Genomic DNA, 24,193 nt, shown 5'->3' with positions numbered 1-24,193 from the left:
ATTTGGTAGTGGACATGCCCCCTGAAACAAGAAAACTGTAAACTCTGTTCTGAGAGAGAAAGTGAAAAGGTTCAGGTAAAGCTGCCATATGCTTTGGAGGATGACTATGTGACATAGAGAGCAGCAGAGGCTGGACACTGCTTAGCAACAGGCAAGTTAAAAGGGGGGAGAAGAAGGGAGATTGGTCAGCTGCAATCCTAAGGGACTGAGACAGCTGCATACCCAGGTAAAGCGTATGGGTAACATTTGAAGTGTTACAAGGAAGTAAATATGAAATAGATAAACACAGTTCCCCAAACAAGGCAAACTTCAAATACTGGCCTGATAGAGATACCTTTGCAAAACAAGAATTGGTGTACCACTGAGGAATTTAAAACTGAAATATACAGTGAAAGGCTATGTATCTAAAAATAAATTATAAGAGGTAGGCAAGGGGAATGATAGCAGAGACAGAGTACATACACATCACATCTACTTAGAAATGCAGTGTGGAAGCACAAGAACACTTGAGTTATGGGAAAAAGAGAGAAGTTACAATAATCTAAGAATGCCACGGACAGCTGCAATATATTTAACTGCAGACAATTCAGAAAAACTAGCACAGATACTATAGCATCCTTAGACTATCTGCTGGAAATCTAATTATACTAAAAAATAGTCTTGAGTTTTTTTTTTTTTTTTTAATTTTTTTTTAACGTTTATTTATTTTTGAGACAGAGAGAGACAGAGCATGAACGGGGGAGGGTCAGAGAGAGGGAGACACAGAATCCGAAACAGGCTCCAGGCTCCGAGCTGTCAGCACAGAGCCCGACGCGGGGCTCGAACTCACGGACCGCGAGATCGTGACCTGAGCCGAAGTCGGCTGCTCAACCGACTGAGCCACCCAGGTGCCCCTAGTCTTGAGTTTTTTAAGTGTGTGTGTCTGTGGTGGTGGGAGCAATGCTATTCTTTATCCACCGAGAGCTGGTTGCTGATATGGTATTGACATGGTCCTTAGAAATAGGAGAGAAATGAACTTTTCTTTTCACACTGAAACTTAACAACAGTGAGAAGGAAAGAGTGGCCTAGAATGAATGCTCACCACTGACTTCAAGTCAGCCATTTAGAAATGTTGAGAGGAAATGAATAGCTATTGAAGCTGGACAGTGCCCATTCAGAAACAGTAAGTATCCTGACCATAGACATTAAAAGGCAATATGGTTCCCAGGGTATGAATTCTCATGATACTTTTGCAAATAATCCCTGAGAGAGAAGTGGAATGACATCCAAGAACGAGGAGAAGTTTCACAGGCAGTTGTGATGACTTCAAACAGAATTAGTAGAGAGGGCACAGATCTGGCCATCAGAAACTTGGAATCTGGCTGATACTCTGACTCACTTTCTTTGAGATCTTGCCAAAATCACAGTTAAGATCTAAATTAGGCAAGTCTCTGGGCTTCAGTTCCATTACCTTTTAAATAAGGATTCTAAATAGATGAACTCTATCCTTCCACCAGAATTGTACAATATCGTGATATCAAATCATATTTTCAAAAAATACACCCCAAAGAAGAAAGACAGTACCAAAAAAAATCCATTGATGAAACTCAAAGTCAAACTTAAAGAATAGTGTCAGGAAGTAAATAAAAATAAAACTTAAAAAAAAGGTGGGGGGGGGGGCGCCTGGTGGCTCAGTTAGTTAAGTGTCTGACCCTTGATTTCAGCTCAGGTTATGATTTCAACAGTTCGTGAGTTCAAGCCCGGCATCAAGCTCTGTGCTGACAGATTCTGTCTGGCTCTGTTTGGGATTCTGTCTCCTCTCACTGCCCCTCCCCCATCTGCTCTTGGTATCTTTCTCAAAAATATTTATCTTTCTCAAAAACAAATAAAAATAAAAGTTAAAAAAAAAAAAAAAACCAAAAGAATAGCGACAGGAAGGCCAAAGTGCTGAAGAAATTGAGGTTCATGAAAAATGCTAAAAGACACTTTTTAAAAGGGTTTCTTAAGAAAGAAGGAATCAAAGAAAGTTTAGGCTAAATGCTTAGAGAATTCAACCTTTATTGAGCCCTGACAGCCTGAATCCGAGAAAAACAGGTTTTTTAAAAAAATGTTTATTTATTTTTTAGACAGAGAGAGAGAGAGAGAGAGAGAGAGAGCAAGAGAGCGAGAGAGCGAGAGCGAGAGAGAGAGAGCGAGAGTCCACGCGTGTGTGCTACCGGGAGAGGGGCAAAGAGACACAGAGTACGAAGCAGGCTTCAGGCTGAGCTGTTAGCACGGAGCCTGACACAGGGCTGGAACTCATGAACCCCGAGACTATGACCTGAGCTGAAGTTGGATGCTTACCCGACTGAGCCACCCAGGCACTCCAAGAAAAACACAGTTTTTACCTGGGAAGAACTCATAAAGCAAAATGACCTAAAGCAAAATGTGATACACTGGTCTCAGGATAGCAGATGACAAGACTACTGAATTAGAATTTGAATACTGATTTAGAATTTATGGGTCTTTAAACTGTAAAGGTGGACCAATCCCCTGGCTGAAACCCAGACCAGGGTTAGTGAGTGAATCAGCCAAAGTGGCTCAAGTGAATTCACATCTCCAATGCAGATCATACTCTCTGATGCTTAGGCAACTAATAAATCCCAGTAGGATCAATGCCCAACACCCTTTAGAAATACTGGAGGACAGGAGAAAAGGCAGAAAAGATGGAGATGGATAAATGCTCTGACTTTCAGAAAGGGAAAGGAGTGGAGCCTAAAAGAAGCCTAGGCCAGTGGTTTAGATTCTAGTCAGCTGTCAGTCTACCAAACATTTAGACAAGAAGACAGTTATCACTAGGACCTGCATACATTCAGAAAGAACAACTCCTCCCAAAGACTTATTTATGACTTAAGCAAGGCATGTGGCAAAGACTATAGCTTTATTTGTAGGTTTAATATGGCAAAGTGGAAATCCCATCTCACACTACCACATAGATGAACCTTAGTCATTTTGCTAAGTGAAATAAAGATATGTTGTATGATTCCACTTATTCTAGGTATGTTAGCAGTCAAATTCATTGAAACAGAAAGTGGAACGGGGGTTACCAGGGGATGGTAGGAGGGAGAAAAGAGGAGTTGTTTAATGGGTACAGTTTCAGTTTTACAAGGTAAAAAAGTTCTGGAAATCTCTTTTACCACAATATGAATATACTACTGAATTGGACACTTAAAAATGGTTAAGACTATAAATATGTGTTTTTTACCATAATAAAAAAGATGTCCACTGAACATATATGTGTGGTTCTATTTCTGGACTCTGTTTTATTCTAATGATTTCTCTTGGATCCTTAGGCCAATGCACAATGTCTTAACTAATGTAGCTTTAGTTAGTCTTCAAATCTGGTAGTTCAAGTCCTCCAACTTTTGTTTTTATGTTCAAGAGTATTATAGCTAATCTAGGTCCTTTGTATACCCATATGTATTTTGAAATCAGCTTACCAATTTCTAAAAGAAAAAAAAGGCTATTAGGACTTTAATTGTGATTACATGCAGTCTATGTTATTTTATTTTTTTAAATGTTTATCTCTGAGAGAGAGAGAGAGAGAGAGAGAGAGAGAGAGAGAGGCAGACAGCAAGGGTGACACAGAATCTGAAGCAGGATCCAGGTTCCAAGCTATCAGAACACAGCATGACTCAGGGCTCACACTCGTGAACCTCGAGATCGTAACCTGAGCCAAAGTCGGAAGCGTAACCAACTGAGCCACCCAGGTGCCCCAGACAGGAAAAAATTTAATAGCAAGTCTCCTAATCTACAAACAAGGTCTTTAATTTCTTTTGGCACTGTTTTGTAGTTTTATATATGGATGTGTTGCTTATCTTTAAACTCATTCCTAAGTATTTTATATTTTTGTTGTTATTGTAAATATTTTTTATTTTGAAATAATTACAAATCCATAGAAAAATGCAAAAATAGTATAGGGAGATCCCACGTACTCTTCACCCAGATCCTTCAGTGGTTATATCTTAATTATAGTACAGTATCCAAATAAGGAAGTTGATATTGATAGAATGTGTGTGTACTGTTAGTTCTATATCATTTTATCACATTTATCAAACTGTGTAACTAGCAGTAATATTTTTAATTTTCTCATCATTTGCTGTTAGCACATATCAGAAAAGTGCAAACAATGGTAACTAGAAAAGACTGATGGAATAGTTCTGTCAGAAGGATTTTTCTTCTTCAAAAAGTTCTACCAGATTGTTGATTTTATTAATAAAATGACTGTTGCAAAAAACATACTCAATCTCCAGATCTTCAGAATTTTAGAAATATGTGCTTGACACCAGGGAAAAATTAAAAATGCAAAATATGTGTCATTTAAGTATATTCTTTGTATTATTTGACTTTGGAAAACACGGGTGAAATTCAATTTTGAGGCAGAAATATCATGGGATAGTTCATAAGCTCTTTAGGGCTGAACCTCCTCTAGAAAGAGTATCTTTGTTACTGTAAAAGCTCCTCCAATTTTTTATCTCCTGGTTAATCACTGGTCAGTGAGAGGATTCTGAGATTGTAATGCTTCCCTCCACTTAAAAAAGAGGGTGTCCTAGCCTGGGTGGCTCAGTTGGTTCAGCGGCTGACTTCAGCTCAGGTCATGATCTCATGGTTTGTGAGTTCGAGCCCTGTGTTGGACTCTGTGCTGACAGCCTGGACCCTAGAGCCTGCTTCGGATTCTGTGTCTCCCTCTCTCTCTGCCCCTCCCCCATTCATGCTCTGTCTCTCTCTGTCTCTCTCTCTCTCAAAAATAAACAAACATTAAAAATTAAAAAAAAAAAAAAAAAAAAGGAAGGTGTACTCATTTGTTTATGAAGCCAGACATGTAAGCTGATACTTTGGGCATCTGAGTTAGGATGAAACCAGGTTAAGATGATCTATTATTATATTTCATTCATGATAACGACATTATGACTACATTTTTTTTTTTTTAAAGGTCTTCATGTTGGGGCGCCTGGGCGGCTCAGTTGGTTGAACATCTGACTTTGGCTCAGGTCATGATCTCGCGGTTCGTGGCTTTGAGCCCTGTGTCAGGTTCTGTGCTGGCAGCTTGGAGCCTGGAGCCTGCTTCAGATTCTGTGTCTCCTTCTCTCTCTGCCTCTCCCTGACTTGCATTCTGTCTCGTTGGTCATGTAGTGACTCGTAGTGACTCGCTCAAGTTTAGTATTGCTTCAATGTACTATTCTTTTTTTTTTTTTTTTTTTAACATTTACTCATTTTTGAGAGACAGAGAGAGAGATAGTGTGTGAGCAGGGGAGGAAGAGGGAGAGAGGGAGGGAGGGAAACACAGAATCCAAAGCAGGCTCCAGGCTCTGAGCTGTCAGCACAGAGCTCAAAGCAAGACTTGAAATCATGAACCATTAGATTGTGACCTGAGCCGAAGTCGGATGCCCAACTGACTGAGCCACTCAAGCGCCCCTTCATTGTACTATTCTTTCTACTCTAATCATGCTTCATAAAAAGTTTAAAATCATTTTATTCACAATTCCAAATTTTCAGGTTCTAATGATTATTGAAAACTTAGTATGCAACAGTAAAATATGTACAGTGACTCACCGGACATTTTCTGGTCTGAGCTTATCAAGAACCATCTCTATTAAGTCAGGTCTAAATTCTTCCAGTAAATATTCAGCTGTAAGCACTTCTTCTAGGGGATAATACTTATTAAAAGGAAAACAAACAGATAAGTTAAATGTGCAAGGCAACTATAGAGTCTAATTTATTAAAGCAAACAAATCTCTAACACATTAAATCCACTATTTTATACCCCTCACATCCTCCTCTAATTAAATTTTACTCCACTAGAAACATTTTTCTCTTACCACACTTGAAGCAGTTTCCTGTTGTAGGATGATTTTGTAGTTAATCCCCAAATAGATTTACATTATAGAGAGCAAAATCACATTTTTTTTCCAGGGAGAAATGTAGTATTTCTGGCTAAAAATTGAATACTTGTTAATGAAGAAAATTTGACAGTGAAATGCTGACATCTATAAGATTCTTAATATAAAGTACATTTCTATAAACAGAATTTCCTCTCAAATTTCTATGAATGAAATCAGAAAAACATTTAGAAAGTTTTTGTGGGGGGGAAATGGCTTATACTTTCGGCTTGTGAAGAAAAATAATGTAGAAGATGCTTTTTTTAGTAAGAGCAACTTCCAATATACTGAGACAGCCTGTTTCATTCATTCAACAAGTATTTAACAAACATCTACTCTGTGCCAGGTAAGACAGATGATGTCCCTGTTCCCTAAGGAGTTTATATTCTTTTTTTTTTTTTTTTTGCATACAATAATAAGTTCAATAATAACAATAATAATTCATCTGGGGATTAAGACTCAAGTTTGAACTAAAATACAAAACAACAATTAACATGTAAGTCAGGAGAGGGAGTGATCAGAGTTTTAAAGTTTTGTTTTGTTTTAATTTTTTTTTTTAACGTTTATTTATTTTTGAGACAGAGAGAGACAGAGCATGAACAGGGGAGGGGCAGAGAGAGAGGGAGACACAGAATCTGAAACAGGCTCCAGGCTCTGAGCAGTCAGCACAGAGCCCGACACGGGGCTCGAACTCACGGACCGCGAGATCATGACCTGAGCCAAAGTCAGACGCTTAACTGACCGAGCCACCCAGGCGCCCCTAAAGTTTTGTTTTTTAATTCCAGTATGGTTAACATACAGTGTTCTATTAGTTTCATGTGGACAATGTAATGATTCAACAATTCTGTATATTTCTCAGTGCTCATCAAGATAAGTGCACTCTTAATCTCCTTCACCTATTTTAGACAAGGAGCTTATATTCTGATTGGGAGGGAGAAAGACAATAAACGAATACTATCATTATAGTGATAGGGACTATGAATAAGAAAGGGGCAGAGCCATGACTGGGAGGTCAGGGAAGGTCTCTGTGAGGAAGAGACACCTACCCAAATGATAAGAACCCAGCCCTGCAAAGACAAGAGACAAGAGTGTTCCAGGTAGAGAAAATGGCAAATACACAAGACCCCAAAAGGGAATAATAAACTGAATGCTTGAAGATTAGGCAGGAAGGCAGGCAGCCAGTACAGCCAGAGAGGATTGTGAATGGGGAAAGGTGGGTTGGGGAGTGATACAGAATATGGTCGGAGAGACAGGCTGGGGCCAAATCACCTTGTAGGCCAAGGTGACATTTTAGATTTTATTCCAATTCTGATGGGAAACTACTGAAGGACTTGACACAGAGAGGTGAAGCAATCTGATTTTGGTTTTCAAAAGATTATTGGGACTGGAAAAATAAACTGTAGCAGGGGACAAGTGGGAAAACAGAGATAGGGATCCTAGGTAAGAGACCATGATACAGTCAAGGCCAAGACATGACGGTAGCTCAGACTAGGTGGTAGCAATGGAAATGGAGAAAAGCAGATGATCTATACAACTTTCACATAATTAGCAACTGACACACTGTAGAACTGAAAAATATTTAAATCCAATAAGCAGAATGCCTATGCAATGAAAAATACTATAGATAATTTTTAGGATGATGAAAACCATGATTTTAAGCATGTTTTGACATCAAAGTTTGCCTGGTTGCTACAAAGTCTAAAGTTTTATCCTGCAGCTTCAATTTTTATCATTCACGTAGTACTGAAGATAATATATGCAGGATCACAAAAATACTCTACATACCAATGTATATGTAAAATAACAAACTTACATGCAATATTCCTGCAATCTTAGAGGTATAGCCCCGTGGCCTCTCTTTATCTTTAAACCGGAATGCAACAGCATTCAAGTCCTAAAAAGAAAAATTAACCCAATTACACATAAGTCACCCATTATTTAGAAATACTTTCTTAAAAAAAAAAAATTCTTTAGTGTTTAGTTTGCACTATAGACTTTCTACTCCATATTTAACTTTATCATAGTTTCTGAAAAATTGGCTATGCTTGATTTAGAAATGTATAGAATATGAATGAAAATAAGCAATATAGAGGTGTCTGGGTGGCTCAACAGTTGAGCGTCCAACCGCAGCTCAGGTCATGCTCTCACAGTTTGTGGGTTCAAGCTCTGCATTGGGCTCACTGCTGTCAGCACAAAGACTGCTTAGGATCCTGCTCTACCTCCCGCTCTGCCCTCCCCCACTGGTGTGCACACATGCACTCTCTCTCTCAAAAATAAACCAACATTAAAAACGGAGGGGGGGCACCTGGGTGGCTCAGTTGGTTAAGTGTCCGGCTCGTGATTTCATCTCAGGTTATGACCTCATGGTTTGTGGGTTCAAGCCCCACATCAGGCTTTAGGCTGACAGCACTTGGAGCCTGCTTGGAATTCTCTCTCCTCTCTCTCTGCCCCTCCTCCCGCTTGCACATGCGCTTTCTTTCTTTCAAAATAAACTTAAAAAAATTTTTTTTAAATAAATAAAAAATAAAAAAGTAATTTAAAAATAACTAATACAGACTATGATTTCTTTAACCTAAATTGTTAAACTATTAGAGAATTAGGAAAACTGTGGAAGAACCTTGCAAGATCAACAGTTGCACAGATGATGATTTTGTTGATCCATTCAGAGAAATGCATCCAGGTTAGAAGTTACTGTCCAAGCAGCAAGTATTCCTTTAAACTTTTATCTAAGTAAAAAGGATTTCTCTTATCCTAAAATACATTTCAGAATCTCAATAGGTCTTAAATATAAAGTACATATTTTTAAAAATAAATAAAAGACAGCGAGGCCTTTCCATACATACAACAATAAAATCACTTTTAAGAACACAATTACACAGGGTCACCTGGGTGGCCCACTTCGTATCGTGTGTCCCCCTCTCTCTGCCCCTCCCCTGCTTGTGCGCTCTCAAAAATAAACAAAAAAAAAAAGAACATAATCATATATAAAACAATTCACTATTTCCTTTTTAAGTTTATATATTTTGAGAAAGAGAGAAGGGGGATGGAAGGTAGAGAGAGGGAGAGGGAGGGAGAGAGAGACAGGAAGGGGGAAGAGGAAGGGGGAAGAGGAAGGGGGAAGGGGAAGGGGGAGGGGAGAGGAAGAGAATCCCAAGCTGACTCCATGCTCAGCAGGGAGCCCAATGTGGGGCTTGATCTGGTAACCCTGGGATCATGACCTGGGCTGAAATTGAAAGTTGGACGCTTAAATCACTGAGCCAACCATCCAGGCACCCACAATTCACTATTTGTTTGAAAGTATGCTAGAGATTTTTGTCACCAGATCTGAAAACAACAGAGGCTCTTGAAGCTTCAGGCAAACAGTAATGTAAGCCCTGACAGATACAAGCTCAAGAAACGGCTGGCTTTCTTCTGAGGGATAGAAAGGCAGTTTCTTTTCTCCTGCAAAGAAAGGTTATGTGATGCCTTAGCCCTTAATTGTGCCCCAGGTAGCCAATCAGAGTAGTATAAGCGTTAACTAAAGCTACTATGCACTGCCAGATTTTTTAGAGTTTAAATAACAACAAAACCCCAAAAAACTTTACAAGTTTCACTAGGCTTTAAACTTAATTCACATGTCTATGTTTTCTGAAGTTTTTCCTTAAGAAAAATTTTGGTGAAACAAAATTACCTTGCACTCTTGGAAAACCCATTCTTGAGGTCCTTCTGCACGTAACTTCTGAATGTATTGAAACATGTGCAAAATTATATCTTCAACATGTACTGAAAAAAAGGGGCACACTTAAAAATCATTCAGTCCTTGAATGCTTCAAAGTACTGAGCTCACTCCTAAGGTACAGTCAGGTAAGTAGAAATGGAATCCTCACTTCCCTGAGACTGATTTTAGGGTGCCAGACACATGGCCCTTCAGACTCCAGGGTATATGACAGAAGGGACTTTGGGGAAGTTAATGAGCCAATGAAAAGCCAAGTACACATTTCACAAGTGCAACATAATGATCAGTTGTTAAGGAGGAAAAATCATCCATGAAATGAAGGCCAAGTTGCACATGAAAAATACAAAGGATGAATTGCACGAATTAAAGGTTTCATGGCTTTACAACATAAAACAGATCCACAGCATACAGAAGTTAAAAAATATATATATAATAAGTCAATTTTCATTCAAAATCAAAAAGGTCAATACTTACATAATCCTTCCTCAGTCAAGTCCACATTAATGATAAAAAACATAAAACCTCGGGCTCCTTCCTTTTGCCCACCAACAAGAGTATTTACCCAGCCTGTAACATTCAAAGGAAATCAAAACAGGATTGTATGTGTGGGTTCTTTTAAGGCAAAGAATGTTATTTTTAGTCCATACTATATGTCTGCAAGATATCAGAATGGACCACTTACAGAAAAGATCAGAAAAACTTACTTTAGAAAACCCGTTTCAGGCACTGTAAAGACTCAAGGGATTTTTTGGGTTGGGAGCTTTCCTCAGGACTCTTCAAATCAGTTCTCCAGGCAAGAGTAGACTATTGTGCTTAAGTGTTATGTAAAATCAGAGCCTGAGTTGACAGGGGTCTTGGAAATCATCTAATGACTAAATTTCAGTACACCCTCTGGTGTGATGGATAAGAGCAGGCAAGTAAATAATGTGTACTGTCACTTCACATAGATGGTAAAGAATATCCAAACTGAGCTTTTACTTTTTAACCTCTCTGTTCTTTAAAACATGTACCACAATATCTTTTCAAATATCTAACTTTCACTGCTCAATACTGAAGGGTAAAACAAATTCAGCGGTGGGGGGACAAACCCCAGGAGTGCCTGGGTGGCTCTGTCGGTTAAGCATCTGACTCCTGATTTCGGCTCAGGTGATGATCTCACGGTGCTGAGATTGAGCCCAGCATTGGACTCTGCGCTGGCACGGAATCTGCTTAAGATTCCCCCTCTCCTAGGGGCGGCTGGGTGGCTCAGTCGGTTGAGCGTCCGACTTCGGCTCAGGTCATGATCTCACAGCTCGTGAGTTCGAGCCCCGCGTCAGGCTCTGTGCTGACAGCTCGGAGCCTGGAGCCTGCTTCAGATTCTGTGCCTCCCTCTCTCTCTGCCCCAACCCACTTGCATTCTGTCTCTGTCTCTCTCAAAAATAAATAAACATTTAAAAATTATAAAAAAAAAAAAAAAGATTCCCGCTCTCCTTCTCTCTCTGCCCCACCTCCACTTGCGTGCATGCACACACGTGCGCTCTCTCAAAACTAAAAATAAGTTAAAAAATAAAAACAAAAGCAAAAAAACAAAAGCACACTAACAACCACCATCTCACTCTCCCATAAACCCAAAATAGTCTCATCCAAAAACGTTCTTTCACACAAAAATATTTAAGAGAAAATGAGAGCCATAGTAAAAAGATGTGGAGCAGTACACCAGTGGCCAAAGACTTACCCTTTGATTTAAGTTCTGATAACAGACTTCCAGGACCTTCATGCCCAATGAGATGACCAAGATAATGGCCAGGATTTGACTTGTAGTATTTCTGAAGGTCAGGTATGGGAAATGTCACATAAAGATTCCTAATATCCTTAATGGGTACTATTTTGTAAAGTTGCTAGAAAAAAAAGACCACAAAAGATTAGCTATACACAACTCCCACTGAATAAAATATTTACAAACTATGAAGAATACAGATTTTCATGGAAGAATCCCAAATCCAAAGGAGAATCAATTGCCAGAGTAAACTGTATTGTCCACAAAGAAATAAATGGCCTGGGCCCCTTCTTCTTCTTTTTTTAATATAAATTTTAATTTTTAAAATTTATTTATTTATTTTGAGAGAGAGAGAGAGAGAGAGAGGAGGAGAGACAGAGGGGAAGAGAGAGACTCCCACATAGGCTCCGCGCTGTCAGTGAAGAGCTTGATGTAGGGCTCGAACTCACAAACCATGAGATCATGACCTGAGCCAAAACCAAGAGTCGGATGCTTAACGACTGAGCCACCCAGGCACCCCTGGCCTAGGTTCCTTCTAAGTGGAATTTCATTACAGTTGGTGTGCAGCCCATGTCCAGTCCCCTACACCATGCAGCTCAATATGCTTGCCTTCTGACCGTGGATAACAGTTTCTACAGTTTGTCAAAGCTATAACTACCAAAATTACTTTTAGCATGCAAAGATCAGATATATATTGGTATCTTTTTGGTGATTCATATCCCTGTAAATGTGAAATTGATTTGATTATCCAAACAGATGTTAAATAAACTATATAAATAAAACTTTCAAAATTATTCATCTACTGTTTGCTAAACTAGGCATATATTATGTCCATAAAGTAAAACTATATATACATACATATATATATACATACCTACATATATATATATATGTATGTATATATATACATATATATATATATGTATATGTATATATGTGTGTGTGTATATATATATATCAGAAATACATTCATTTATATATATATATATATAAATGAATGTATATATATATACATATCAGAATATATATATTCTCTCTCTCTCTCTCTCTATATATATATATATCAGAATATATATATTCTATATATATATCACAAATACATTCTGATACATTCATATATATATATATCAGAAATACATTCACTTACTTTAAGATGTTCTTCTTGGAAAGGGTGTTCAGGAAATTCTGGCAATGGGACATTTTTGTTCTCTACTTCAGAAAATAACTTTACCACCAGATTAGTCAGGTCATCTAAAGATTCTATAAGAAAACAGACAGTGAAAATAGAACTTCAACTAATCATAACTTGACAGGTAGTATTTAAAACCTTAAGATCATATATACATACATAAAATCACTACAACAAAATACTTTAAACTTACACAATGTTATATGTCAATTACATCTCAATGAACCTGGGGGGAGAAACAGAACAAAACCCTAAGACCTCCTGAAAAATCTTTAGGACTATTAAGAAGAAAACCTACATTTTTTTTTAAAACTTCATCTGATAAAGTTAAAGCACTCTGTTAAATCTTGCCAGAGCCTATATAACTTCTAAAGCTAAGTAATATGGATAATAGCTCACACATGTCTAATAGCTCTTTACAGTTTAAAAAAACTGCTTCACAAATGTTATCTTGCAATAAATTTAAAACAAGTATTAAAAACGATAATAATTGGTTACATTTGGAAAACTATTTGATCTACAATTGCCAAAAGGCACATACTAAACCATCAGCTGATAAGATTATAACATTTACTTCATAAACAGACACAATCTAAGCCCATTGTTAACAGTCAAATGTAAGTGATTTTGTGGGGAAAGAGTATAAAATGGTGAAAAGAACCCTGGGTGGGGAGATTAGAGGACTTGGATCCTGACCCCAGCTTCACCAACCATGTCAACAAACTACTCGGACAAACTGGTTAACTATTTCAGGTTCTGTAAAATGAGAACACTGGGTAAGAGGATCACAAGTCTCTTCCAAGGTCTAACATTACATGATTCTGTATCATAATGTGCCAAATTCACTCAAAGACTTGTTAACTGTCGGTAGAATTCAATGGCTACTTAAGTTATTCTTTATCAGCTACCTATATTCTTTTATAAAGAGTCATGACTGAAAGGCTTATAAAGCTGTATGTACAGTATGTTCACTGCAGCACTGTTTATAACGAAAACTGGAAATGACCTAAACATCCCTGAGCATGTGAATGTTATGACATGTCTATACATTAGAATTTTATGGGATCATTAATAAGAGAGAGAAGTCTATGCACTCATATGAAAATATCTCAAAGCTCTATTAAGTGAAAACTGCAGGCAATCTCGTTATTTTTTTTTTTTTAAGATTTTATCTTTTTTTTTTTTTTTTTTTTTTTTTTTAAATTTTTTCCCAACGTTTTTTTTTTATTTATTTTTGGGACAGAGAGAGACAGAGCATGAACGGGGGAGGGGCAGAGAGAGAGGGAGACACAGAATCGGAAACAGGCTCCAGGCTCCGAGCCATCAGCCCAGAGCCTGACGCGGGGCTCGAACTCACGGACCGCGAGATCGTGACCTGGCTGAAGTCGGACGCTTAACCGACTGCGCCACCCAGGCGCCCCTAAGATTTTATCTTTAAGTAATCTCTCTACCCAACGTGGGGCTCAAGCTCACAACCCTGAGATCAAGAGTCACATGCTCTACCAACTGAGTGAGCCAGGCGGCCCTCAGTTATTTTTTTAACAGGCATATATATATATATATGTAAGTATACTAACAAAATTCCACTTTTGAAAGTATAACAAGAAATGACTTAAGGTGAGATCTTTAAGGAGAGGATATTGTCATCACAGGACGGGAGGGGAAAAAAAACCCTGATTTCCATTTTATACCCATGTGGGATAAAATTTTTCCCCTATACACATATTTCTATTATTCAGAAAATTAAAGGGCACCTGACTGGCTCAGTCCATTGAATAAGAGGCTCTTGATCTCAGGGTTGTGAGTTTGAGCCCCACGTTGGCTATAAAGATAAAATCTTTAAAAAAAAAAAAAATCAAAACGTGAAAAAAGGTTATCTTTTTATAAACAAGATAACCAACTACTCACCTTGATTCTGTCTCCTCAAGAATAGGTTATTTATAAATAGTATAAACATTCATCACTTGTTACTGTCAAGAAGCATTTGGATCAAGTAAGAAATTTCCCTTAATATTCTATGACCCATTTTGAACTTTTCCATGAACTCTTTAGAGAGCACTTAACCACTATTTGAGATTTGCCTTTCTATAGTACAAAATTCTCTTTTAAACTTATGAATGCGGGCATTTGCACTTTATTTATAAAATGTACATATTTTTGCTTCAAAATTTTTGACATGTATGCAGGACCTCGAAATGTCCAGAGCCAAATAAAAGGCAGACCAGTGGCTGCTTGTTACTTGACATGTGAAGTCAGGAATGGAATGCATATATTTAGGGCAAGAGATGTAAGAGATCTCTTTATCCACAGATGGAACATGGGACTTGAAACAAGGTGGGCAGTAAGCAAAGGTTTATCAACCTGAAGTGCTGAGAACAGCAAGGCCCTTTACAACAAGGTCCTACCAGGTGTGCCCCTGAAGTATTTCTATCCTAAAAGCATAAGTTCACAATGTAGCTTTATAAAGGTAAAGCAGCCATACAATTCTGCAGTCTGTCTTCTCCACTAAGCAGTGAGCTACCAGACAGGGAATAGAGTCCCTTTGTCTTTACATCATGGGGACTTGGCAATCCCAGTGTTTGTACTTGATAGTTACCTATTTGCCAAGTTTCCAGGTAATTAGTGCTGCCACAACTAGAGGGATGGTCCCATGGGAGAACAGAGAAAAACTTTTTTGTCCCTTTGTGACAGAGATCCTTCCACATGGTTACTCTTTCTCTCCCCTCATCCTAGAAGAAGGAGCGGATTTTCTATTAATCCTCTGAGAGATCCTGTTTCCTCCTCAAACCTTTTACACTGCAAGGACACTTCTCCCAGGGCCCCTAATCAAGTCCACTGAACTGAGCACAAGTCAGTCACTCTAGGAGAGTGACGTGTGTGCAATCGAGGAACTGAAATGTCTGTTTCTCTTAGACACTCTCACTTCCACTAAACAGAGAACACTGAAGGCAGGCTTCCCGCCTGATTCATCTGTTGTCATTATTACTTGTCCAATTAAGTGCTTACTGAAATCAAGTGCTTTTTGTCTCAATACAACATAGACAAAAATACTCCCAGGACTAGGCTCTAAATACCAAGTGATATTTAACACTCTAGACCTAGTTACCTTTAGCAAGCACACAGAATTAAAGATATACTTTTTTTTTTTAATTGGCTTTACTTCTTGGACCCATTTTATAGCTTGGTTCTTGTTACCAACTTAAAATGTATTTGGTTGTTTATTTCCTACCTACAAAAAGTCACATTTGCCAAAAGTAGAAAACTTACCACAAATACAAAAAGAAAACAAAAGTCGCTCATAATCTCATGATTATGGGAAGCTAAAAATAGCTACCATTTATGGAGCATTTGCTGTGCCAAGCATTATGCTAAACACTTTTTCTGCATTATCTTGATTAAACCTCACAACAGGTATGAGGTAGCACAACTCCATTTTAAAAAAGCAAAAACTAAAGGTCGGAGATCTGAAGTAATTTTGTTAGCTCACAGCCACATGGCTAAGTAGGTGGTATATCTGGAATTCAAACCCAAGTTGTCAGAGTCTAGAGTGTCAGTTCTAAACTGCGATATCACATTAAATTTCTAGTATATGTTTTTCTATTTTGTCTTATGTATATACCACATATGTCTATTAAAAATAATTTTTTATAAATCCCCAAATGGGATCATACAGCACATAGTTTTTATAGAGTGTTTTCGTTTTCTACTGGACATACATATTTACCATGTGCATGTGATGTGTCGAACACTAACTCAGGCACTGGTGGCAAAGAGTGAACAAAACAGTTTCTATTCTCAAGTAAATTACTTTCTAGTGCAGTGGGCAATGAAAATGAATAGTATTTCAGGTGGTAATAAATGTTGTAAAGAAAAATAAAGCAGGCAGGAGAAGAGAAAGTGGGAAAAGAGATGCTATTTTCTATAAGATGACCTATTACATAGCTATAACATCATTATTTAACCTATCTTCAATTAATGAACAGTCAGATTGTTTCTAACTTTTTGCTAATAAACACTATACTGACAGAAACATTCTAGTGCATCACCTTTTTGGACAACTCTAGTTATTTCCTCAGATTGCATTTCTAGAAGTAAAAATAAACTTTTTAAGGATGATGCATCTTGTTAAACTGTCCTCCAGAAAGTCTAGAGGAACTGCATAAATTGTATACACTACCACCAATACAAAAGGGCACTGCTCCTCCATAATGAGTATTACTTGAAAACAAAAACAAAATTAAGGTAATTTAACAGAAAGAAACACTTTATTATCTTTAGTTAATCTGCATTAAAATTTTTTTAATGTTTATTTATTTTTGAGAGAGAGGGAGACAGAGTGTGAATGGGGGAGTGTCAGAGAGAGAGGGAGACACAGAATTCAAGGCAGGCTCCAGGCTCAGCTGTCAGCACAGAGCTTTACGCAGGGCTCAAACTCACAAACTGTGAGATCATAACCTCAGCTGAAGTCAGATGCTCAACTGAATGAGCCACCCAGGTACCCCTAGTTAATCTGCATTTAAAAAGTCAAATCTTTGGGGTGCCTGAGTGACTCAGTCAGTTAAGCGTCCAACTTTAGCTCAGGTCATGATCTCGCGGTTTGTGAGTTCGAGTCCGCGTTGGACTCTGTGCTGACAGCTCAGAGCCTAAAACCTGCTTTGGATTCTGTATATCCCTCTCTCTCTGCCCCTCCCCACTCATGTTGTCTTTCTCTCTCTCATTCAAAAATAAATAAAAACATAAAAAAATTAAAAAAAAATGTCAAACCTTTATATGGACGCAGCCCAAGTGTCCATCGACAGATGAACAGATAAAGAAGATACAGTACAAATCTACAACGGATTACTCAGCCATAAAAGAGAGTGAAATCTTGCAATTTGCAACATGGGTTGAGCTAGAGAGTATTATGCTAAGTGAAATAAGTCAGTCAGAGAAAGACAAATGCCGTATGATTTCACTCATGTAGAATTTAAGAAATAAAACAAACAAGTAAAGGGGGGGGGAGAAAAAGGTAGAGAGACAGACACAAATCAAGAAAAAGACTTTTAACTATAGAGACCACACTGATGGAGCTAGGGAGGTGGGGGGGGGGGGGGGGGCGAGAAATGGGTGAAACAGGTGATAGGGATTAAGGAGTGTACTTTTGTTGTGATGAACACCATGTGATATATGGAACTGTTAAGTCACTGTATTGTACACCTGAAATTAATATAATACTATATATTAACCAACTTGAATTAAAATAAAAACTTAAAAAAAAAAAACTTTAGGGGCGCCCAGGTGGCTCAGTCGGTTAAGCGTCCAACTTCGGCTCGGTCACGATCTCACAGTTCGTGGGTTCGAGCCCCGCGTTGGGCTCTATGCCCATGGCTCAGAGACTGGAGCCTGTTTCAGATTCTGTGTCTCCCTCTCTCTCTGCCCCTCCCCTGTTCATGCTCTGTCTCTGTCTCAAAAATAAATAAACATTAAGAAAAAAACTTTTAATAAGTAAATAACTTTAAAAAATAAAATTAAAAAATAATTACGTAAATATAAAGTCAAACCTTTGTTGTATATATTTCAAATTGTTTTCCCAGTGTACCATCATCTGCCTCTTTTTTTTCCCATCTGGCTTTTAATCTCGTTTCTAGTTTTGTGAATTGTTATAAGATCAAATCTGTTCATCTTTTCCTTTATACTACCTTTCTTTGCTTTTATATGTGATTTATATTTCCCTCAGGTCTCCATTTTAAATCATCTGTACTTCTTCTTAGAATATAGAGTTAAAAACAAAATTCCTCTCCACATATTCTCCAACAAGGAGATCATTTTCTAAAGCCTCTCAGCAGATAAAAGGCCGTATCTTATATCCTTCCAAAGTATATTCTTATATACAAATGGAAAACTTAGATTATCCAATTCTATGAAAAATTTCAAGGATTCTTACCTCGACCTAACACACAAATTGCCATCAAGTTTGATGAATAATAAGTAGAATGGAATTTCAGTAGTTCTTGCCTTACATCAATGCCTTCTTGGTTTGGTCTAGTCTCCAAAGTATATTTGTTTCCTGAAAAGGAAGAAAAACATTTCTTAGAAAAGGAAAAATACATGGACTTTAAAGTTATATTACTCACATTGCTGTAAAGTAAACTTAAAAAACAAGAGTTCAAACTAACAGATATAATGATTAGTTAATATGCCTGAAAGTAAGCTGGATAAACAGGATAGAATAGTACAAATTAGTAACATTTTAAACTATAGAGAGTTTTCCCTCAGGAACTTAAAGTGCTTTATGAAAATTATACACCTTAAAATCCCTATGAGATAGTAGATATTATGAGCACTCATAAGACAAAATGAGATCTACATGGCCTCCATTCACACTTACTTTAATTTTCAATTCCCTATGTACTCCATAATTAATTGAGGAGAGTCCTTGAGGGATCTTTTCGGAACTTACCAAGTTACTTGTGGAAAGAAATGTACTATTCTTGGCTGAAGCATTAAATTTGTGATGCGAATTCTCATGGATTTGATCTAGACTGGTAAAAATAGGATGCAATGCTATTTTTGTAAGTCTCAAGCAATGTATATAGTGTACCACTATGAGATCTCATGAAATTTAATAACTCAATTAGGGTGAAGCATGCAAGTCAAAAGCAAATGGTCACAATCTGTAAGCACTACCTTTCTAACAAAAATCTTGCAATTTAGGGACAGAGAGAGAGAATTCTAATGACTGCTGTCTCCCCCAAAATGGCACCTTGACTCGAAATATCCTCAAATCCTAAAATATCCTAAAAATCCTAAATAGCTTTTATTTATTTTCATCTGCAGAGATGAAACTATGGCAGAACACATTCTTTATATGTCCCCTCCCCCCAACTGGGTCATTAGAATGGCTGCTGAATTGGCATCTGAAGAGTCCCTCTCCTCCTGAATCTGGGTATCTAGAGAGAGCCACCAGATGGCGTTCCTAAATCCATTGTTTAGCACTGTACAGCTGCATAGTCCTGAGCCAAGATTCACGCCTGAATGCTTGAATCAACAGATCTAGTGGAGAGTGTGTGCAAACAACAGCCTAGCAAGAGCTCATTAACCTTTTTCTAGTCACAAAAGGATCAGATATGCTCATATTCACTAGCAGTAGCTTGCTAGTCAAGTTTTCAGGTTCTTAACAAATCCTCTCAAGTTCACACTAAAGATGTGTTCTACTTGGGGTCCTGAGACATCCCTTCACTTTACCTGAGGGACTCGGGTGTTTTTAAAAGTATTCAGAAGAAAAAGCACTTTTTCCTGGGTAATGGTTTGAAGTTCTCTCATATTAAGATAAAACTAGATGGTGCCTTTCTTTTATACTAATAGAAGATTCCAACAGCCTCAATTCCAGAGGGACTACTCCATACAGCTTCTTTAGTCATTTACTCTGCCAAGCTCAGATTCCTACAATATGTGAACTAAGAATGACAAACTGAGAGACTCAAATCTGGAGAAATTTAGTTTTATTTTAACAGGCTATAAATGTGATAGTGTGAGACCAAAACCAGATTTTTGTCTAAATGTGATCTGATTTGCCTATTCACAATCAGGTCCATATTCTGGGTTAAAAACAAAACAAAACAAAACAAAACAAAACAAAACAAAAACCCCTCAAATCAAAGCTTATGAAGACCAAGATCATGGCCCCATTTAGAACTGAAAAGTTCCTTCAGGTTGACCAGCTCTAACACATTCTGCTTGGATTTTAATGTATCTGAATATCCTACCATTCTAGTTCCTATCCTTTATCTTTAGACCCACTTTAAAAATAGAGGTAAAGTAGGAACATACCCCAAACATAGTAAAACACAGATCATGGCAAAACACTGGCAATGCTATATTCAAACGAGCCAAAGAACCCGACAGAATACTAGACAGCAAAGAGAATGAACAACCTACTGTTTATACACAACAGTATGGATTAAGTTCACAACCTTAAGGTTGAATGAAAGAAGCCAGACACAAAGAGGATACACTTTTTCATTTCATTTATACAAAGCAAAAAAACAGACAAAACTAATCTGGGTTATGAGAAGCCAGACAGAGGTTACCCTTAAGGGATGGACAGTGACTACAAAGAGGCAGAAAGACGGCCAGTGAGGTGCAGTTAATGTTCTGTTTCTTCACTGTCTGCTGGTTCCATATTGTGCTGTTTTTGAAAATTCAAGGGTTCATACATAAGTAATAGCAGTACATTAATTTAACTGATTCTTCAAATAGCAGCAAAGGTAAAAACAGCAATAATTTATCAGAACCACACAAACTTTCCTGCAAATTTACTTCAACAAAAAGTTAAAAGAAAAAAAAAGAGCCAAAGAAGCCATTATCAACAACAGTCTAGCTCACCTGAGGTCCAAAATCTTAATGATACAGGATCTCTGACTAAACTGCTAAACAGAAGCTCAATCACATTTGCTCAATCTATTTGCTATAAAGAGATACCATTCTATGAATCTACATACTCATTTCTTTGCTGCCTACACGTTTTCAGTTTTTCTAATATGTGATGACAGTAGGAAATTATGGTCCATTTGGGAACACAGCCCAGATGGCTGTTTCATATCCTTAGAGGTACCTGAATTAGAAAGAGGAAGAGGTTCTCCACTATGACTCTCTTGGGATCAGGATAATCAGCTCTCAATCCATTGACAGAGAAACATGGATACCAGGTACAAATGAGCCAACCAAAAAATTTTCTTAATAATTTTTAAGAATAAATACATACATACAAAGCATTTTATTTGGCAAGTGGCTGAAGAAGATGTCAAAGATTCAAAGCATAAGAAAGAACTGACTGGCATACCATCACTGGCTTGAAGAGAAAGGGGACTACATAGCAGGGAATGCAGGTGATATTTAGGAGCTTGGAGCAGCTGAGCATGGAAACGGTAAAAAGGAACTGAATTTTGCCAATGGTTAAGAATGATGTTGAAAGATGTTTTTCCCCAGAGCCTTCAGAAGGAAACTTTATGTGGTCAGTATCTTGATTACAGCCTTGTGATGCCCTGAGCAGGGAATCCCATGCCATGTCAGACTTCTGACCTACAAAACTGTGAGCTAATAAATGGGCGCTGTTTAAACACACACACACACACACACACACACACACACACACACACACCTCAAAAACAAATGGGGCAAAGACTCCATCTTGCTATTAAGTTTATTAACCCTTTTATAACAAATCCTTTAAAAGAGTTAAAAACAGGAAGGCTAGCTGGTAGAATTTCTCAAGAAATAGACAACGAAATGAAAGGAAAAGCAGGGCATAATGTACAGAACTTCAGAATCAGTCCTTGAATCACCAGGTGAACTCTGTCGGTGTTGGGGCCATGACCCTTAGGTAGGGAGGAACAGGCACTGGCTTTGGTGTTCACAGAGCTCTCATCTAATCCAGCTTCAGCCATCTTCTGGTTGCATGACCTTAAACAAGTCACTTTACTTCTCTTAGGTTCAGTATCAATTCTTACATTGGTAGGTTTACACCAAATTAGAAAAAAAAAAACAAAAAACGCATGTAGACAAGCTTAAGAGTAATATTTCACATTCAATAAATAGCAAAAATATGAAAGCCTGATGATGTCAAGTGCTGTTTAGGGATGTGGAGAAATGAGAACTCAGCCACTACAAGATAAAGTGTATTTTAAATCAACCACTATAAGCAACAACTTGACAATATTTATTGAATGTGAAGATGTACATATCCTACTACACAGTAATTCCACTGCTGGACACGTGTACCCTAAAGAACTGTGTGCAAGGACATATGTACAAGAATGCTTATAGCAGCACTATTCCATTAACAGGAAGATAGATAAAAGAGTGATATATTCAGTGAATTTTTCAAATAGCAGCAATAAAAATTTAAAAACTTAACCAGAGGCACATTCACCAATATGGAGAACTCTTACAAATATAATGGTGAATAAAAAAATACAAGTGGCAGAGATTACTCACAATAAAATGCCATTTTTGTAAAACTAAAAACTATACAACATATTGCTTAGAGATAAATACATGACTAGAGATATTAAAAAAACAAACAAACAAACATGGTAATAGTAGTCACCAAACAAACTTAAGACAGTAGTTACCTCCCAGAAGCAGGGGGGAAACGGCAAATGAAGGGCACATCAGATGCCCAAACTGTATTTGTAACACTCTGCGTCTTTAAGTAATATGTAGGAATGATCTGGTAAATGGTTTTGAACCTACCTCTTTTATGACAGTTAATGAATCTGTAAAAAGTTTAAAGTACTTAATACTTCATGTATAACAAAATAAACACACGATAAACAACAGCTACTGCTGTTATGATGTGAATTGTAGGAGAGACTCCTGGCTTCTGAGAATATCACAGAAATGGTGGCACTGAAGTAGAGAAGAAAGCTCAGTAAATGGTCTAGATAACTTTCTTCTACCTAAGAATCCATGGTGGAGAACACTGTGAATATGGCTGGGAAAACAAATACCAGTTCAGTCTCTAGACACATACTGTCCTAATTTAGTGCTAACTCAGCTAGGTCATTTGTATCAACTGAAATGCTGCTACCAAAATCCTGAATCTTACCTTTCTGGCTCTGTTACCATTACAGTGAGCTCCAGCAGTGGACTGAGGATATCAGGGTTGCTGACTGGAACCCTTCTACTCTGGGCCTGCTGGAGAGAGCACTGGCTTGGCAGCTGGAAGATTCAGGGTTTCTTGTCCTGACTCCATCACATATCAATTAAACGACCTTGGAAAAGTCTCCCAACATCTCCAAGGGGTCATTTATTTGGTCGGCAAAATAGGACCAACATGGATACAGGCCCAGTTGTTAAGAGCTAGGGCTCAACACCCCACCCCCCCCCACCACCACCGCCGCCTCCATTTCCTAGCTGTGAGATACAGGCAAGTTTCTCAACCTTGCTAGGCCCCAGTTTCCTTATTTGTAACATAGAATAATAAAAGCACCAACCTCAGAGGATTGCTAGGAGGATTATTTGAATAATAAAGGCTCAGCATAGCGCCTGTCAGACAATAATTATTTAATATTAACTTGGGTTGTTATGAAGCTTATGAAAAGTGATAATGGATATGAAAAAGGTTGTATAAATTATAAAGCTCAGTAAATGCTAGCCTACATTTTCATTGCAACAACTACTTTAAATACTATTAAAAAGAAAAAAGCTTACAAACTCAGTACTAATGTATACAAATACCAAATTTCAAGAAAAAGAATTTATTTTCCTGGAAAATTCTGAAGCCAAGCATATATATCTTATCATGTATCAAAGACTGAGTTTGAAGTTTTAGAAATCTGTTTTAGAAACTAGAGCCGTCTTGGAGCGCCTGGGTGGCTCAGTCAGTTGAGCGTCTGACTTCGGCTCAGGTCATGATCTCACAGCTCATCAGTTCTAGCCCCGCGTCAGACTCCGTGCTGACAGCTCGGAGCCTGGATCCTGCTTCAGATCTGTGTCTCCCTTTCTCTCTGTCCCTAACCCGCTCACATTCTGTCTCTGTCTCTCTCAAAGTAAATAAACATTAAAAAAATTTTTTAAGTAGAAACTAGAGCCATCTCCAACTGTATGTGTGATAAGGCTCTCATGGAAGGTCAACTTGCTAGTTAAAACGATGA

At 37.9% G+C, this 24,193-nt stretch overlaps 1 protein-coding gene across 7 annotated transcripts in view; it reads right to left on the bottom strand.

Annotated features, from left to right (window-relative positions):
• The window catches only part of IDE (insulin degrading enzyme), a 154,400-nt gene that overhangs the window by 33,623 nt on the left and 96,584 nt on the right, over positions 1-24,193 (bottom strand). For 6 of the 7 annotated variants that reach the window (XM_078434592.1, XM_078434589.2, XM_078434590.2 and 3 more), the window contains 7 exons: positions 18,481-18,603; positions 12,516-12,628; positions 11,327-11,489; positions 10,087-10,179; positions 9,568-9,659; positions 7,711-7,791; positions 5,572-5,675 (listed from right to left, as the gene is read on the bottom strand). In XM_078434592.1, coding sequence (XP_078290718.1) covers positions 5,572-5,675; positions 7,711-7,791; positions 9,568-9,659; positions 10,087-10,179; positions 11,327-11,489; positions 12,516-12,628; positions 18,481-18,603 — 769 coding nt within the window. Of the gene's footprint in view, positions 1-5,571; positions 5,676-7,710; positions 7,792-9,567; positions 9,660-10,086; positions 10,180-11,326; positions 11,490-12,515; positions 12,629-18,480; positions 18,604-23,145; positions 23,243-24,193 lie in introns of those variants that run through there. The other variant, XM_078434595.1, reaches the window with a different exon arrangement.

Source organism: Panthera onca, chromosome D2 (assembly GCF_046562875.1).
Source record: "Panthera onca isolate mPanOnc1 chromosome D2, mPanOnc1 haplotype 2, whole genome shotgun sequence".
Lineage (NCBI taxonomy): Eukaryota > Metazoa > Chordata > Mammalia > Carnivora > Felidae > Panthera > Panthera onca.
The sequence above is the reverse complement of the archived record's forward strand: the minus strand, read 5'-3'. Positions and strand labels throughout refer to the sequence as shown.